Source organism: Toxorhynchites rutilus, chromosome 3, assembly GCF_029784135.1.
Source record: "Toxorhynchites rutilus septentrionalis strain SRP chromosome 3, ASM2978413v1, whole genome shotgun sequence".
NCBI lineage: Eukaryota > Metazoa > Arthropoda > Insecta > Diptera > Culicidae > Toxorhynchites > Toxorhynchites rutilus.
Window position 1 is genome coordinate 249,521,112 of NC_073746.1, and position 18,253 is coordinate 249,539,364.

Sequence of the window (18,253 nt, forward strand, 5' to 3'; positions counted from 1 at the left end):
ATTTTCATAATATTTTAGCTTTTATTAGCTATAGAAAATATCAACCTAAAAAATCAGACATTCCAGAACGGAACCAAATGTTCGTATAGAAGTACTCACATGGTGTTGTCAAACCATCTGATGCTTAGCTTTGAGTAACATTAGCTGGTATAAACTGATGTTGATTTAAACAAAAGTAACTACTCCTTGGTTCAATGCAGCAGTTATACCCAAAATGTTTCGTTTTCGGTTTCTGGTGACTTGTTTTGAGTTTTTCATTCAAGTAAGATCCGTCATGATCATGAGGAATTATTGAACTGCCGGGAAAGAGGAGCCATCCGTCATTCAACTTGGTTGAAAGCACTGCGTTTGTAGCAACGAATATTAAATTCTGAATGCCAAATAATCTCGAATTCAGGCAGCTCGCATACCCTTTCAAAACCTAGTTCACGAGGAAACGCGTTCGAGGAACAGTGCCTTCCTGAGCGAACAGCAACGTACAATGGGCCGGTAGATTAACACGATATTCGAGATGCATTAATCGGCGCCTGCTTACTGGCTGCTGTTAAGCCCATCCCATCACGTCCTTTATCATCTTGGCTCAAGAAACACATCTCATTCGGTCCCTGAATTGGAGCTAGCTAGCTGCTCAAGCATATAAGGGCGCGTTGATACGTAACGCTTACGGCTACCTACGTTACAATAACCTAAGCAAGTAGACAGTGGTCGCAAGATACATGATACTTTGCAGTAGTTTGGAGAACATAGCTTTTTTTTCTGATTTTGAATTCAGACGTGTCAAATTGAAAAGGTTCATTGTCATGAGAAACAAAAAATCATCGAATTCTGAATCATGTATTAGTTTTCCTTTTCTCATCAATCTCGAACCACGAAATGAATAACCCTATATGACAGAACGGTTGTGCAACGCGTATAAAAGGAAACTATGTAGATTGTTTAATTGATGAGTTCATCAACCATTCGAGATAACTCCAAATATTTTAGGAATGAGCAGTGAAATACAATTTACTCACAGCATCCATCCTGAGGTTTGTCCCTCCGGCAACCTCACTATTCATAGAAATTTCTTGTCCAATGCAGTAGACAACCCATCAAAACATCAATCGGAATCTCGGGAATCTTCCATCGGGTGTCCGCTGTCCACAAGTGTTGGCGTAACCCCCGGAATGCGTTGCGGACGGCGTTCGCACGAGACGACATCCGACCACAACAACAGCGGCGACCATAACATACGAAAAACTAGAGCGGTGAGCAGAATGGGTTCTACAATGCGCAGAATAAGATGCGCGACAGAACCAAAACACAGTGACGAGATGCGAATCTCTTCTTTTTTCGAACTCTCACGCGCTCGGACTCGGTCCTTACCGAGAGTTGGCCGTCGTCAGTCAATCGTCGTCCATCCACAAGGCAACATTTAATTTTAATTTTAAGTATCTTTATACTATAATTTTATACACATTATACATATGTGTATTGCGCGAATGAAACGAAGTTAAGTCATAGTTATTTTTAATTGCAACACGTGATTGCGGAAATTGGAAAAAAATTACGAATTCGACTTTTATGGATAAATGTTAAACGTATCCTGTGCTGTGAAAATAGTGAAGTTTGAAACGAGAGTGTTCACCGAAAGCCAAATTCTCACATGTTTATTAATTTTCAACATTATCTGTTCAACAACGAAACGAACCCTTTCCGACTGTATGTTATAATTTACCCATCGATTTAAGTTATACCCAACCGAATTATGTTACTGTAACGAAATTTTGTTCCTACCGAGTGAGAAAAAAATTAAGTGAAAAAAATAATTATCTGAAGTGCGAAATAACGAACCAAATGAAAGAAGATTTCCCTAATGCGAAATATTGATAGGGAGGGCGGGAAAATAGCAAATTTCTGAAGCCGCGCTGTGATAAAAATTGTGCCCTCGGCCGCCATAATCAACAGTTGTGTTTGTGTGTGGACAAAAATAGAGTGCGAAAGTGGCATCGTATGAATCGTGCCACTGATCTCGCACGGGTAGTCTACTAATCATCAAGTGGCGCAACTTCAGCATCCACATACGTGTGCTGTCCACAGAGCGGCGTTGGAGCGGTGCGCTTAATTCACGTACCGCCAAGAACACAACGAGCGTCGGCGTATTCGGAAGCAAGTCGGATCATACGAGGACCAATCGACATTGGTCTGGAAGAAACACCCATAGATAAGAGAGGTACCCTGTTATTTCAAAATATAAACAATATTCTTTATAATGAGCATTTATAATTAATTTATAATTTATTGGGGTGACCAGTTGCAAATCATAGTTCTTGTACATAGTTAAAAAAATACTTACGCCGGCATGTTCGTCAAAAAATCACATTTTATAGGCTTGAGTCACAGCGAACAACCGCAATCTGTAATTTTGTTCAATGAATCATTCATTTTATATATTTAAAATGAACTGCGACGTTTTCTGAACGTATCTTGTACTACATCTATGACGAAAGCTCATTTCGGTTGAGAATAATTAGACTGAAGTTTCTTGGCAATCAGCAAATTGGACCTCATGCACTTTTTTCTCACGTGCTACGCCCGATTGACAGTCATTCGTGAATTGCAGAATTACGGTGTCAGAAATAGCCAGCATTTCTGTTGTATTTAAGCTATTTTCATCTTTCAAAAATTACGCTCTCATACATACATGGTTATTTGTTTACGTTCGATGGTTTTGTGTATAGCTGACAAAATGGATACATGTGTTTTTTTTTCATTTCCTGTAAATGCAGTGCGTATGCATTTGACCCAAATGTTTTGTCGTAGGACTACGACTTTCATCAACGGCGCGAAGTCAGAAAACCTGTCACGTTTCCATGAAATAGTTTCAACTTTTATAACTATTTTTGCTAAGAACGGATTCTTGTGATTTACATTCCAATCGAATCAGAAGCGTGGAAAATTCCATCGATACAATTTTTGTTCTCTATTTGTGACCATTGAAATAAAGTTCTCTTTTCAAGGACGTCGCTTTTTATAAATTGTGAGCAGTGACCAGCTCTTCGACTGTTTAGAGACGGAAGGAAAGACCGAGATCATCTTCGAGTAATAAAAATGCAGTGTAAAGCTGTATTGCTGCCATGAGAACTATTCATAGAGGATCCAAACTAGTGTTAAACAAAAGCCATTGCACTTTTGGGACTTCATGGAGAAACGGAAAACTTCCACTTGTATCTCACGCATCGTTAGCTTCAATAGTTTCCAGGCTAACCATTGTTTTCCGGTTTGCGACAGTGTTTTTATAAATATTAAACTGTTAGTATCGCATTAGGCTCCGTTATCCATGTTTAGCAATAAAATTTATTCATGTATTACTAGTAAATCCTCGTTTTATCGCTATTGTATATTTCATTCTCTGAGAACCATCAAAGCATTTCATAGCATTCGTAGCTGATATCCTTACATTTCACTTTTCAAGCGGAACCGTCAATAATAAGCACATAACGTAGGGGCGAGGCTCAAGTTGTATATATAGAGCAATACCACTGCGAAGCCAAGCGTAGCATCGTCATGATAGGAAGTGAGTACAATAAAAACTACCTTTGATGCGGCAAGCCGCTAGTTGTTGCTCTGCTGCCGTGCGGATCGATCGCGCCCAAATCGTTCGCTTCGTTGTACATGTTCAGTCAAAAGCTTGCTAAGGACAGTTAGAATATAGGAAATTGAATTTGGGATTTGAGCTCTATCCTTGCCCAATAATTGCACCGGTTGAGAGTATACACTCTGTCTAATTTCTAAAGACCAGGTGATGATCTTGCTGCTTTGTGCCATTATAAAAAAACAATGCTTCAACTTACATTCTAGTGTGTTGGTATTGGTGACTACCATACACTGCATGATTTTCGTATGTATGTGTGCAAGCGCTGAGCGTAAACCAAAGGTTTTGTATTTTTCAAGTGTCAAGTTTCTATAAGATCAGTTACATTTTTCCGTTGGTTTAGTTGTTTTGATCAATAAATCTGGAAAAAAGTGAGAGAAAGAGAGAGAGAGAAAAGACAAATCGATGCATTTCACCAAAATAATGTTGGTATCAGATAAATTTCTCGTCGGATTGGACGATCTCATCAAGTAGTGCTATTTTATTTGACGAATGCTCAATGATACGGTAAAAAGAAGAGAGCTCCACGTAAATCGAATCTCTATGACCGGGATAAGGATAAGGATAAATAGCCAGAACAGATTCGAATACCCTAAAATGGTTTATGCAAATAAAGCAATATTTCAATTTGAATGTTGCTCGGGTGACAATTCGTCAAGTTTTGGTAAAAAATCCTCACAAAAAGAGGGTTTAAAAGGTTAAAGCTTCTCATCTTACACCATCTCACATCGGAAGACGTCTGAGTTTTGCCAAAGCTCACATTAACCGACAGTGGGACATGGTATGTTGTGACAAAGAATGTTTCCAAAAGAATACATTTAGCTATATACCATAACGAAAAGTTCTTCAATGTATAGGTTATATCTACTGACGAAAAAAGTTCAATTTTGATGGTCCTGATGGTTTCAGCGGGTACTGACGTGATTTACGGACGGAGGAACAGTATTTTTCATCGATGAATTTTAGTGGAGGCTTATGTATGGTTTGGACGGGATACTTTGCAACCGGAAAGCTCAACATAGCTTTCACATCATTTATAGATTACATACATGTTCTGGAATTCTCTCTCCTACAGTTTTTGCGTGAATATCGTCACAAAAAAATGCTACTATTCATACCATCAAAGAAACTAAGCAATGGATTAAGGACCAAAAACTTCTTTTTTGGACTTACCGGCTCGCTCTCTAGACTTGAATCCTGTTGAAAATCTTAGGAGGTCCTTGTACGCAAAATCTACACTGAGGAAAAACTGTACACCCCGATTGAAGAGCTCAAGGTCGCAATTTAGGAAACATGGAGAGTATCAAGAAATCAGCTCAGCAGTATTTGGTAAATAGTATTCCAACACGAATTTTCCAGGTTATCAGCCGAAATGGCATGGTTGCAACTTATTCACATGTAAATCAGTCGATTGTTCTGAATTTTTCATTTCATTCATAATACTTATGAATTTCGAAATGGTCTTATAGAAACTGGACAGCTGAAATTATCATATTTAAGCACAATAAATAAACAAACAACTCTTTTGAACGAAATTGACGTTAAACATACTTTATTCTAAGCATTCAACAATGTATGAATGTATTTTGTTGAAATTCTAACTGTTTGTGTTGCAACGGAATAGAATCAGGGTGGTCTTATAGAAGTTGGACAGAGTATACGTGTGTTATGCGGACAAACAGTGATTTTTCGGAAACGTTTTTTTTTCAAAATTGCTCAAATGTTTTCGAACAAAAAATGTTTGTTTGCATGTTGAGCATACATATTACATTGCGTAGAATACAAAACGGCGAAAAAGTCGATTTTGTTCATTTTGTCGCTTACGTCTCCTATACAAACATGGGCAGAATCTGGTGTGATGTTTATTATTCGATGTATTTTTTCTGTTCTTTATTAACCCTTTCACCTACAACATCGAGTCTGACTAGTGATGCCTTGCTAATGATAGGGCACTAGGACGCTCAGCAGTGAAATAACTCGATGCGTGATCCGTCTAAGCGTTTTCATATGGTCCTTTATTTTGGGAAACGAAATCGTAGGCAGAGGGGTTAGAGACTTTCACCCTCTGGGCGATGAAGGAATAGCGGAAAATTGTCAAGAACATTCACAAATATTCGGGTTTTTTTCTGGCATTTCACAATCGTTCAGGAGCACCTAGTACCCTGAGAAAAACTCCCGGAATATTCGAAATTCAAAATATCTCGAATTTATTACAATGCTCAATTGGTAGACTGTAGTCTGGAAGCTAACAAGTATTTAAAATGATTTGATAACTACCCTAGAGCATACAAATGTCATTCTATTTCACAGTAGCTCCATCTCGGGCGACTCAAAGTGGCCTGCTACATCGGCCCGAATGCGCACACGTAATCACCAATTTATATCAATTCGATGTGTACCTTCTGCACACTTGAGAAATTGCTTCTGTCGGTCAGTGTCTGCTCGATGGATAATCGCATCATTGGACAGCATCAAACTCAAGTGGCCTTTTGGGTCAAGAAGAGACGAATATCCAATGTGCACTGTTGCAGCCGTATGCGAATGTTAAGTGTGATACATAGTAGGTATAACCTTTAGTGTGTGGCTGGGTGAAGGCAAACAGAAGGAAATAAAATTCACATTAAAAGATTGTTTAATATCTTTCAACGGTGCGATTTTGTTGCGGTTGGAATTATCTTAATGAAAGGAGAATATGTACTTCGTTTCTGGCATTGATCTGCCGCACGTCACGTTTTGTTGAAATATACTGTGCTTCTGGAGATATAAAAATAACCCAGTCTCAACAAATATCTTATAGACTTCTTCAATTATTGATGTTTCGAGGAAGACCAAAAATAAAACATAATATGTAAATATTGAAAAATTAGGTTCTTCCATACTATTTGTACACATTGCATCGTTTATACTCATTTGTTTTAACTCTATTTTAACTTGCTGTCACTAATTGACGAGCTTTGGCGCTAGGAAGGGGGTGTCACAATAGCGTGAAACCAAACACGAAAAAAAACACCACTCCTCGTTTTGTATTTTTCGCTGAGAAATACACGAAAGTTGACGTCATCGCTTGCTCTGTATAATGTGGCTACCCATTTGGCGCTGGCGGCGGCGGCCGGTCACATTAATCAGACGAGATCCGTGTGCAGTTGTGGTTGTAATGATGGTGGGATGCTCGTTTCTTTTTTTTCACACCCATCTCTCACACATGCTGTGCATCATCTTCTGGTCAGTTTTCGCGAGATGTGAACGCCGTTTCAGTGTGGGGTGGAAAATAGATGTGTTTCACTTTTCCAGCGGGAAAATGTAGGGGAAATGGGGGTAATTAGGGTCCCCTAAGCGAATCGCCTTATATTTCCAAACTAATACGGTCTAAATAAAATCTTATGTTTATACTTATGATTATGTAAAATATTTTGGGATAATGTTACAATCAGTAACAGTGTTCTGGGATCGATACCAGGTGTCTTGGCCAGATTCCAGACTAGAAAAATTGGATTGAGACCATCTCGAACTCTGCATGGATCTTTTCACTGAGCATTTTCAAACACTTTCGATACTTGGTCAAATAAAATCCGTTCTTGATGGCCTGCGTTGCTCTTTCAAGCTCCTCCTTCTTCCAACGTTGTCTGTTCGTCCTATTTTTGTAATTCAGCGGCATCTGGAATCATTTAGACTAAAGAAAAGCCTCAAACCTATTAGGACCAATTCACCCCGCATAAACGTGTCCATGTCACCCCACATAACATGCAAAAATTTAAATGCAATTAATTTCATTTATTGTTACCAAACTTACAGTTTCGCTGCATCAAATTGTTCCTCTTTTGTAGGCGAAAAGAACTTTACTACACAATACACTACATTTTACTACAAATACAAAGTTTGTTTAATCAGCGGGAAAATCCTCAAAACCACGATCGGAAAACTCACATTTTTTGACAATCAAAGTGCTTGTTGTGTTCATGCTACCGTTTCCTTCCACCTGTCGAATTTTACCAAAGTTTTTTTACGTTAGGTACATACGGTTCAACAATAGAAGGAGATGACCTTATAAAAAATCCAAGTTTAGCTGTACTTTTTGAGATAAGGGGTGGTCCAAATCACCGCGTATGTCCAACTCACCCCGTGTTACCCTACACGGAAATAAAACGCTTATCCGTCATTGTTTCGAATAGGCATGATGCTACTTTCCAAGAAATGTCTGTTTAAAAATACGATATAAGTGGTGCAAGACTGAATTGTTGATTCTTGAAGAGGATTCTAATAACTGATCTGAGTGATGAAAGAGTAGCATTTCGAGCTCGAACTAAACACAGCTGTACACCGCAAGATGTTTGTCCATCGAAGCTGTTTGCACAATATATTTTCGATACAATTCCAAGATTACTAATTTTATATCTTTCAGAGGCGAACGAACTGTATATTTTTTTATCCAATATATATATATATATATATATATATATATATATATATATATATATATATATATATATATATATATATATATATATATATATATATATATATATATATATATATATATATATATATATATATATATATATATATATATATATATATATATATATATATATTAAGGCTTCCAATGACCATAGTGTGGAACTAATATGGGTTGTCGTAACGTGTTTTAGCCATTCTACTTATATTGGTATTGCGTACATTCCTCCGGATCGTGTAAGCGACTCTGCAGTAATAGATACGTACATCCCATCGATTATTTGGATAAGGAATCAAATGAAACTAAATGACAACATCTTGCTTCTTGGCGATTTTAATCTTCCTGGTATTAGCTTGATTCGAAGCACATCCAATTACTTATATCCTAATTCTTCGTGCTCTTCTATGAATCGTATGACAGAACGTCTACTGTTCGGCTACAGAACTGCTGATTTGTACCAAATAAACGGAATCTTGAATAACAACAATCGTATTCTTGATCTATGCTTCGTCAATTCAGAGATGGTCCACAATGCGACTGTAACATCAGCTCCCTCTGCTTTAGTGAAAATGTGTCGCCACCATACCCGCTTCTGGTATCATTACATGAATCGTCACCGTCCCTTTTTGCAAACATCATCGAATCAACTCATTACAACTATCATAAATCGAATTTCCTACTGATGAATCGATTCTTCTCAACCATTAACTGGAATGATATTCTGAATGGCCGCGATATTGAAGAAGCCGCATCTTACATGGCCCATGTTATCCTCTATGCAATTGATCAGTTTGTTAATAAGAAAACAACCGAGAATCCTCTTCACCCACCTTGGACAAATTACCAATTGAAACGCCTTTGAAAAGAAAAACGATATACTTTGAAGACACATTGGAAATAGCGTACTGATTTTTGGAGGAAACGTTATTCCGTCGCCAACAAAAACTACAAATAGTTGAATAACACCTTATTTAGAGCTAATCTGAATCGTATTCAAAATAATCTACGACTCACTCCGATGGATTTCTGGAAGTACAGAGGAAAGAGTCTGGACTTCCCACTGTGATGACACGTAATAATGTGGAGGCTTCGAACAGGGATACCATTTGTTCACTGTTTAGGGAACAATTCAGCAGTGTTTTCGTAAGTGTAACCCTCAACAAAGATCATATTGATGCAGCTATAAGAAGTGTACCATGCCTTCGGTCTGTCTGCACATTAGCTGCTATAAGTTCTAGCAGAGTACAAGAAGCCTACCAAGTTATCAAAAAATCCACAAATCCTGAACCAGATGGTATCCCTTCTATAGTGTACAAAAAGTGCTCCAGCAGTCTATCGTCGCCACTGAGCCTCCTGTTCAGCCAATCACTATCATGTGAAACTTTCCCAAAGGCATGGAAAAATTCTTTTGTTTTCCCGGTCTTCAAAAAAGGCTGCAAAAGAAATGTCAATAAATATAGAGGGAGCTAGCCTTTGCTCGGTTTCCAAACTTTTTGAACTGATAGTTCTAGACTACATCTACCACGCCTGCAACAATTACATCGCTGATGAACAACATGGTTTCGTTCCCAAACGATCTACATCCACAAATCTAGTATTGTATACCTCATTCATCGCTCGCTCTCTACAGTCACGACAACAAATTGATGCTTTGTATACAGATTTCTCAGCTGAATTCGACAAATTAAACCATGAAATTGCCGTCCCCAAACTACAACGTCTTGCATTTAATGGCAACTTTTTGAACTGGCTACGTTCGTACCTGACCGATCGTGTGATGTCAGTGAAAATCGGTGAGACTGTATCTTCTCCATTTCGAGTTACATCGGGCGTACCTCAAGGAAGTCACAATGCCCTTACATCTTTACTCGCTTACGCAGATGATTTCAAACTATTTTGCATCGTTAATTGTCTTGATGACGAAGCATACCTGCAGCAGCAACTCAACATTTTTGATGAATGGTGTGACATCAACAGGATGATCTTGAATCCAGCAAAATGCTCAATTATCACCTTTTCGCGGAAACGTTTAGCTATTATCTACCCGTATAAATTACGAAATGTCATTGTGAACCGTGTTATGGCCATCAAAGATTATGGCGTCATTCTCGATTCTAAATTAACGTTTATAGAACACGTAGCTTATATCGCCAGTAAAGCATCCAGAGTCCTAGGTTTCATCTTTCGCGTTACGAAAGATTCCAGGGGCATACATTGTTTAAAGTCTCTATATTGTGCTTTGGTCCGCGCAATCCTCGAGTATGTTTGTGTGGTATGGTCGCCTTATTATCAAAATGGCGTTCAGCGAATCGAAGCGATTCAACGCAAATTCGTTCGTTTCGCTCTGCGAAATTTGCCTTGGAACGATCCTTCAAATCTTCCAAATTATGAAGATCGCTCTAATTTAATTGGACTAGACTCACTAAATCTACCTAGAGACGTCGCTAAAGCGATATTCGTATCAGACCTGATTCTCTCAAACATCGACTGTTCTAATCTTCTCCAATTAATTAATTTTAATATGAGGATACGAACTTTGCGCTCTCATACATTCATTTGTGTCCCCACTTCACGCACTAATTACAGGTATAATGAACCTATTTCGAGTATGTGCCGTGTTTTCAACCGCTCGTACACTTCGTATGATTTTAATTTGACCCGTTCACACCTGAAAAAGATTTTTCTTAATGCCCTTAGATATTGAGTAGAATTTAAGTTAGATTCAAGCATATCATTAGGGCACTCTTGTTCAGGCCTGTTGATAACAAATAAATAAACATAAACATAAAAAAGGGCTCATATGGCGTCAGCCTAACGGGGCCGGGAGTTCAATATTTCGACAATGTTTGCTTACAACTATATTAGTAATAAGTAACCGATTACTCGCGGTTGGCTCGAGGTTAGTATTACAAGTGTTCTCATAATTGGGATGTGCCCGACATGGGATACTTCTTATTGGGATGCAGCTGACCATTAATCAGCAACGCCTCCCTAGTCTGTACCCCATATCTAGCGTGGTGCGTCTTTCTCGACTCGAGGGATCCAGGATAGAATGGTCACTAGCCGACAGAATCATCAGCTCGTGTAGAGTTGCCATGAGCGGTACAATCCTCAGCTCTTGGTGAATGATCAGTGGGCTGCACAACCTTCGGCCCGTGTATCTGTAAAGAGTATGTGTGTGTATTGCCGCGACTAAGTAAAAGTTTATCGATCGGATAGGAGGGATATGATACAGGGATACAACGGAGGAAACATCATTAAACGTTGACATCGGCGTTTCTGAGGAACAGGTATAGATGGAGCAGAAGATCAGGATCACGGCTACTTAAGATATCCCGGACGGGGATATCCGATTGTCTGCCTTGTGCCCTCAATGCTCTAGAGAGCTGAGAGCAGGCAGCATGGAACCGGGTATCTTGTATTATACCTTGTCTAATTTTTTAATTTATTTTGTTTTCACATCTTTACAACATGGCTCATAGAAATAATTGTGAGTGAAGTCATTCGCTTCAACTGCAGAGATTACATAGTTCAAGAATAATATGGGTTTGTGCAAGGTAGATCTGTTGGTATAAATTTGATGGAGAAACACACACAGCACACAGAAATAAACAAATTTAAGTTGACCAAATTTAGATCGTTTCACCCCTTTTAAAGCACTCCAAGTAAGTGCTGCAAATTATCAAGTCATACATTTGAATTCGAACGAACAACTACCATCAGCTTGACAACATTTTTAAACGGTTTTATTTAGCTTGCCTGTAATCTGTTTGTATGCTTGTATGTTTGTATGTTTGTAACGTGTTTGTCTGTAGTGCTGACCCACATTAATAGAAATTTGACCCCCTTTCTGTTAACCGATTGATCTGAAATTTGGTACACACCTTTATCTCTGTAGTCAGTAAAAACTGCGTATTTCATGACCTTGAAATTTCAAGATGGCGGCCGCTACAAAATGGCGGATGACATATTTCCTCAAAACCTCATATGGGTTTTCCAAAACCCCATCAATATAGGCCCATTTATACGTTGCTAGTAGCTGACTTCACAACGAGCAGCTACTGACCCGGTGAACTCGCTTGACAAATGGTTGACTCGCCTTGTCCGTTCACACAATGTGAGCTGCTGACAAGAAACTAGATACTAAGTACGGGTTTACCAGAGATGCCAGACGATTTTTCAAATGTCCATCAAATAGTCAGAAACAGCAATCAGGTCCGAATTTGACAGATGATTGATCCGAAATCAACTTATTTATTGGCTGTTTTCGGCTTAGGTTTTCAGTTGAATTTATCATTACACAATTTTAAATTTTATCGCGAGACACACGCTGGCCGTGTTTACAAATACTTTGTGCTGAATTTCTTTGAACTGAGGGTACTATCCGAAAAAAGCAGAAAGAAAAAAGGATTCGGGCCAGGAATTGGATGCAAAGAAAAGGAGTAACAAATACAATACTGGAGTAACTCCACGATGATGATCCCCGAGAGTACAGAGCAGTGTTGGAAATAACACCTGAAAAAGTGAAAAAACTGTTGGATTTAATTGCTCCACAAATACAACGCCAATATACACTCATGAGTGAAACTAGAAATGATGTGCCTTTCTTCTGGAATATGGAATATATATCAGATTATTGTCGCTATTTTTTAGAACCTCGAAAGCATCCATAGCTTAATTAATTCCGAAAGTATGTGGTGCTACAAATGGCAGTCTAAAAGATTTTTCAAAATTTGATTTACTTCGCGTTGACAGCAGCTTCGTGTACCAATTTGTGAAATGAAAATGATAGTAGATTCGCCGGAGGAATAAATACGTCTCAAAAACTAAAATAATGAATGAAAATATACTTTTTTTCAAATCGAATATGTATTCTGTTTCTTAGAACAATACTTTTTTTTGCAAGTTGTGAGTGAATTTTGAATGAAAATTGTGCCCGATGATGATTTTATATTTAGATTCCCAATAAAACTGTCTCAATAAGAAAACGTGCCCCGCCAGTGTGCCAAACAAAATAACAACGATTCCGTTTAGAAACTATTAGGGTTTTATTTGTTTTTCCAATATTTTTCAAGTCTATAAATATCTTCGCATATTTTCAAATATCTTAAAAATAGAGACATTTGTTTACATTTGGCATCCCTGATTCGAACGCTAAATTCTGTTTTTTGACGTTTTGAGGGATGCGAGTGCGAGTAAATTCAAAAAACTTTGAAGTAGCTCGCACGCCGAATCACACATGACACTAACTGGCATGATGTGTTCACACGGTGTGAGTAGCTGCACTGCAGTAACTGACTAGATCGACTCGTATGCTTACTCGCACCGTCTGAACCCGGCTTATGGGTATCAAATGAAAGTGCTTGACTAGTAGTACACAGTTATTTATGAAAAATGCAAATCTAAGATGGCTGTTATTTATGAAAAATACAAATCCAAGATGGCTGCCACTACAAATTGGCGGACTACGTATTCTCTCAATTTTGAGTGCTTTATCCAGACGCTGTTATGTCATTACTTTTGTCTGGGTCCCTTCACATTGCTCCATTCCGGACAATGAGAGGGCTGACCCATTAGCAAAGGTAGGTGCAATTGAAGGCGATATTTATCAGCGTGAAATCGCCTTCAATGAATTTTATTCTTTAGCCCGCAAAAATACCATTGCTAACTGGCAACGCAAGTGGAATGAAGATGAATTGGGCCGGTGGTTTCACTCGATTATCCCTAAGGTTAGCCTCAAACCGTGGTTCAAAAGTCTGGACTTGAGTCGGGACTTTATTCGTACCTTCTCCCGACTCATGTCCAATCTCTGTTCGTTAGATGCACTACTTTTCCGCTTTAATCTTGCCAGCAGCAATCTCTGCGTTTGTGGCAAAGGTTATCACGACATTGAACACGTTGTTCGGTCGTGCGAGATGTATCTTGTCGCCAGATCGCCAGATCGGGCCCGAGGTAGACAGCCCAATGTGCCGGTGAGAGATGTGTTGGATCGGTTAGACCTTGATTACATGTCCCAAACATATGTTTTCCTTAAAGCTATCGATCATCGTGTGTGATTGTCCTTATACCCTTATCCCCTCCTTTTCTTCCTTCGCGAGCAATGGGTTTTCTTCTTACTAAAAAATGAAATGTAAATACATTGTAGTTATAAGATCTGAATTTCGTACCAACGAGAGTGTTTTGCGGGGAGTGTTACTTCATTACTTCAATGTTAAGAAAAAAGCTGGGGAAAGTCATCGCATTTTAGTGGAAGTTTAGGGTGACTATGCTCCAACTGAGCGAAAGTGTCAGACGTGGTTTGCACGGTTTAAAAGACAGTCAAAAAAGTTTGAAGATTGGAATTGGAGGCTTTACTCGATCAAGATCCGTCACAAACGCAACAAGAACTTGCAGATACACTTGGAGTAGCTTAGCAAACCATATCCGATCGTTGAAAAGCAATGGGAATGATTCGAACGATAGGACATTGGGTCCTAAACGTCGTACAACGTATGGATACCCCGGCTATGTATCAACATCAACGGACGCGCGGAATATTCACGGCCAGAAGATTATGCTGTCGATTTGGTGGGATCAGCTGTGTGTGGTGTACTATGAGCTGCTAAAACCGAATGAAACCATTACGGGGGACCTCTACCGACGACAATTGATGCGTTTGAGCCGTGCACTGAAGAAAATCGGCCACAATACGAGAAAAGACACGATAAAGTTATTTTGCAGCACGACAATTGACCAGCACTTCTCTGGATCGATACGTAGTTAGCCGACAAACCGGCCGATTATTTCCGCAAAGGGATCCGTGAATTGCCAGAAAGCTGGGAAAAAGTTCTGATTAGCGATGGGCAATGCTTTGAATATTAAATTTGTAACTATTTTTGCAGAATAAAGCAATAATTTTTGAAAAAACTAAGAAACTTACCGGTACTCCTATTAAAAAAAAACTCAGCTTTCAAGCAAAATTATAAAAAATACTGCACCCTTGGTCCCAAAACCACGTAAAATATAACAAACGAATACAATCAATTATTACGAAAACAAAATCCAATTTTGTTGCGAGTGTAATATTTTTTGAAAGAAGACTGGCTCAACGGTTTCAATTTGATATGTCGATCATCTAAATCGGTCCAGTAGTTCAAAAGTTTTGAAAAAAGTCATTTATGGAAAAAGGAAAAAAAAAATTCGGATCAAAATGGGCATCCTTATGAAAAAATAAAAAATAAGGAACAAAACTACCAATTTAACAAAAATATGAGAGCTACTATATCGGTTTGACATGGAATGGCTGAAAAGGTGTTTCCATGACTGAACTGTTCGTTGGAAAATGTATTGCTTCAGAAGGCGATACAATAAATTTGAATGATAAAACAAAATGATAAACATAATGCATAACAAAATACACAAAACAAAATGGATCAACGTGAATTTTTTACAGTCGAAAGATACAGGTTTTCTAAATAATTTACTGTCTAAAGGTTCCGGATACAACTACTACGACCGCTGCTATAAAATGAACGGCGATTCTAAATGCTTCAAGCTTTATTTCTGTTTGAACATATTTTTATATCATATTGAGCACTCAAAGAACAGCTGTAACAGTTAAAAAAGTTCAATTGAATCATGGCAATAGGACATGGTTCATAATTTACACGAAATTTATCATGAGCACTTTGATTTGGCTATAAAAAGTCCAGGTGCCGATTTATTCGAACAACAAATGTTTATAATAGATGTTCGCTACTTCGTTTGTCTGAATGTATGTTTGATGACAGGACAGAATATATTAGACGACTGCTCGAGGCGAGACGGAATTCATGTTTTCCACATGCTTCGCTATATAGTGAAACCATATGTCGCATGTCGTTTAGAGATTTCTGAATCAACACAATTTTTTTCTCTAAACGGTCATTTCAATTATATTTCAACATCTCAAGTCATATATTGTTAGACAAACATATGCAAGCCCTTCAATTTATTTTCTGAATCAAGATCGCGAACGCAAAGCTACATTGACCTACATTTGCATTATTTTCAATAATCCAGGTTCACAACTAATGGAAATATTTTGTCATTGTTTCCGTTCCAGCTGATCGCGTTCCTGACTGAATCCGGCGGATCGCATCTCCGTGGCGTGCACGACATCATCAGTTCGAGTTGGACCACAAAATCAGCATGAACTTGATGACACACAATCATGATAAATGATAATCTGTTTGGCGAGAAGCGAAGGCAGTGAAATTGAAGCAATTATCTAGGGTAAAGAAAACAAAAGTAAAAACACATACCGCCGAAGCACAGGAACGTAGAGTAAGGCAGCAAGTAACAGATAGACAATTGAATAAAGAAAATTAAAATTAAATGTTTGAACCTGACCCAGAAGCAGCAAGCAGCAGCAATGGCAGACAGTGAACAGCACCATCAAGATCATCATCATCTTCGTCTGAACGCGAGCAATGGAATCTCCAGCAGTGCATCTGGTTTACCGAAATTGAAAGTGGAACGCAAAAACTCTAGTCGCGCCCGAAACGCAAAACAGAGCGAAAGTGACAGTGAAAAAGTGACTTTGTATCTGAGCGGCCAGAAGGCAAATGAGTATCAAAGTAGGATGGCTACCGGCGTAGACGCACACGAAGCTCCGGTGGTTGTGACCATCCGAAAAAGTGCCAACATAATCAAATGTGATAGTGATAAGGAAGTGAATTCACTGAAAAGGAAAAAAGTGCCGCCTCCACAGCAGGCAAACGGGGTAGAACAAGAAACAACATACGCCTCAGTGGTTAAATCATCGGATAAAGAAAACACCCAACCGTCTTCGGTTGGCGCCAATTCGGGAATTTCTAGCAATAAGCGCATGAAAATGGATCCACTGGATAGTGATAGTAAAGTTGTGGCAAGTAAACCACCCATTCCTCCGAAACCAGATGCCCATAAATCAGCGCAACAAGGTGCGGTAAAATCCAAGAAAAATGTTGTAACCGAAGCACACAATGCGTTGACCGTTCAGAAGCTGCTTGCCCAGAACGAACAGATGCGGCTGGAAATCAACGAGCTGCGAAATAGTTTGGCCACGGAACGTAGTGCCGTGAGAGTTTTAAGGTAAATACGGTCTAGATTCGGTTGACAATTTGTAATCTGTTTTTTTTTCTCTATTTCCGTAGAGCCCAGAACGACTCCGATTTGCGGAAGTCCAAGACGGAATGCAAAAAACTGCAAGAGGCTCTCTCACATCAGAAGCGTAATGCGACTGCTGCACCAGCGAACATGCCGGCCGCTAAAAGGCCGCACCGAACCACCGTTGCTGATGAGCAGCAGAGTGGCCAAAATTCGTCGCATCAGCTGAATCTGGAAATTCTCAAACTCAATCAGGAGCTTTCCGCGTTACGTGAGACAAATAAGTTCTTGGAGGAGAAGATACAAGTGAGTAGCGTGCTGAATTTGTGTGCTACGTTTTATGCAAGATGTAACTTTTTCGCTGCGATGAAATGATTATGAGGATATGGATATGAGGAAAGGAGAATGATTTCTGAATTTCGAAATTTATAATTTCAAATTAACAGGGCCGATAAAATAAAAAAAAAATTCGATAATTTAACTCAAAACCAGTTGATACTTCTTGATTATCCTATTCTTAGAACATATGAAGCTATTTAAGGGAGGACCCCTGTCTGGAAGGTCGAAAAATAATGAATTTTCGTGATTTTTTTTCGGATGTTAGGATTAATGTGAGGTGTCGAGTATTTTGGTTTTTATTTAAGGTATATTTGAGGATGTATTTCCCATTTTTTTGAGTACACGAATAATGATTATTACTCTGTTGACAGCTGGATGCGTAGATGCTGTCTGAAAATCTTTAGGAAACTTTAGGAAAATATCTAATGCGTTACATAGGGGTTTTTGAAAATTCGAAAAATTTCCAAATGGTGGTCGTTTTTGTTGAAAATGAGTTATTTTTCATGAAAAATCGGAAAAAATGAGGTATCAAAAAACGGCTATGTAACGCTTTAAATAATCCGTTTCCACATGCTGATAAAAAAATTCATCCAAATCGGTCGAGTAGATCCTGAGATATCGATACCACCAGTTGAAAAAAACATGGTTTCGAGAAAAACACGTTTAAAAATTCGTATAGCAATACTATATTTCTCCAGGTGATTTCATACGTTTGGCTG

General features: G+C 38.7%; 1 protein-coding gene across 3 annotated transcripts in view; it reads left to right on the plus strand.

Annotated features, from left to right (window-relative positions):
- Window positions 1-1,372: 1,372 nt before the first annotated feature.
- LOC129780156 (putative leucine-rich repeat-containing protein DDB_G0290503) overlaps window positions 1,373-18,253 on the plus strand; it is a 306,359-nt gene continuing 289,478 nt past the window's right edge. For all 3 annotated transcript variants that reach the window (XR_008743845.1, XR_008743846.1, XM_055788138.1), the window contains exons 1-3: window positions 1,373-2,212; window positions 16,171-17,180; window positions 17,243-17,501. Coding sequence is in view for 1 of the 3 variants with exons in the window: in XM_055788138.1 (XP_055644113.1) it covers window positions 16,480-17,180; window positions 17,243-17,501 (960 nt within the window). In the remaining 2 variants the exon portion in view is untranslated. The remainder of the gene's footprint in view (window positions 2,213-16,170; window positions 17,181-17,242; window positions 17,502-18,253) is intronic.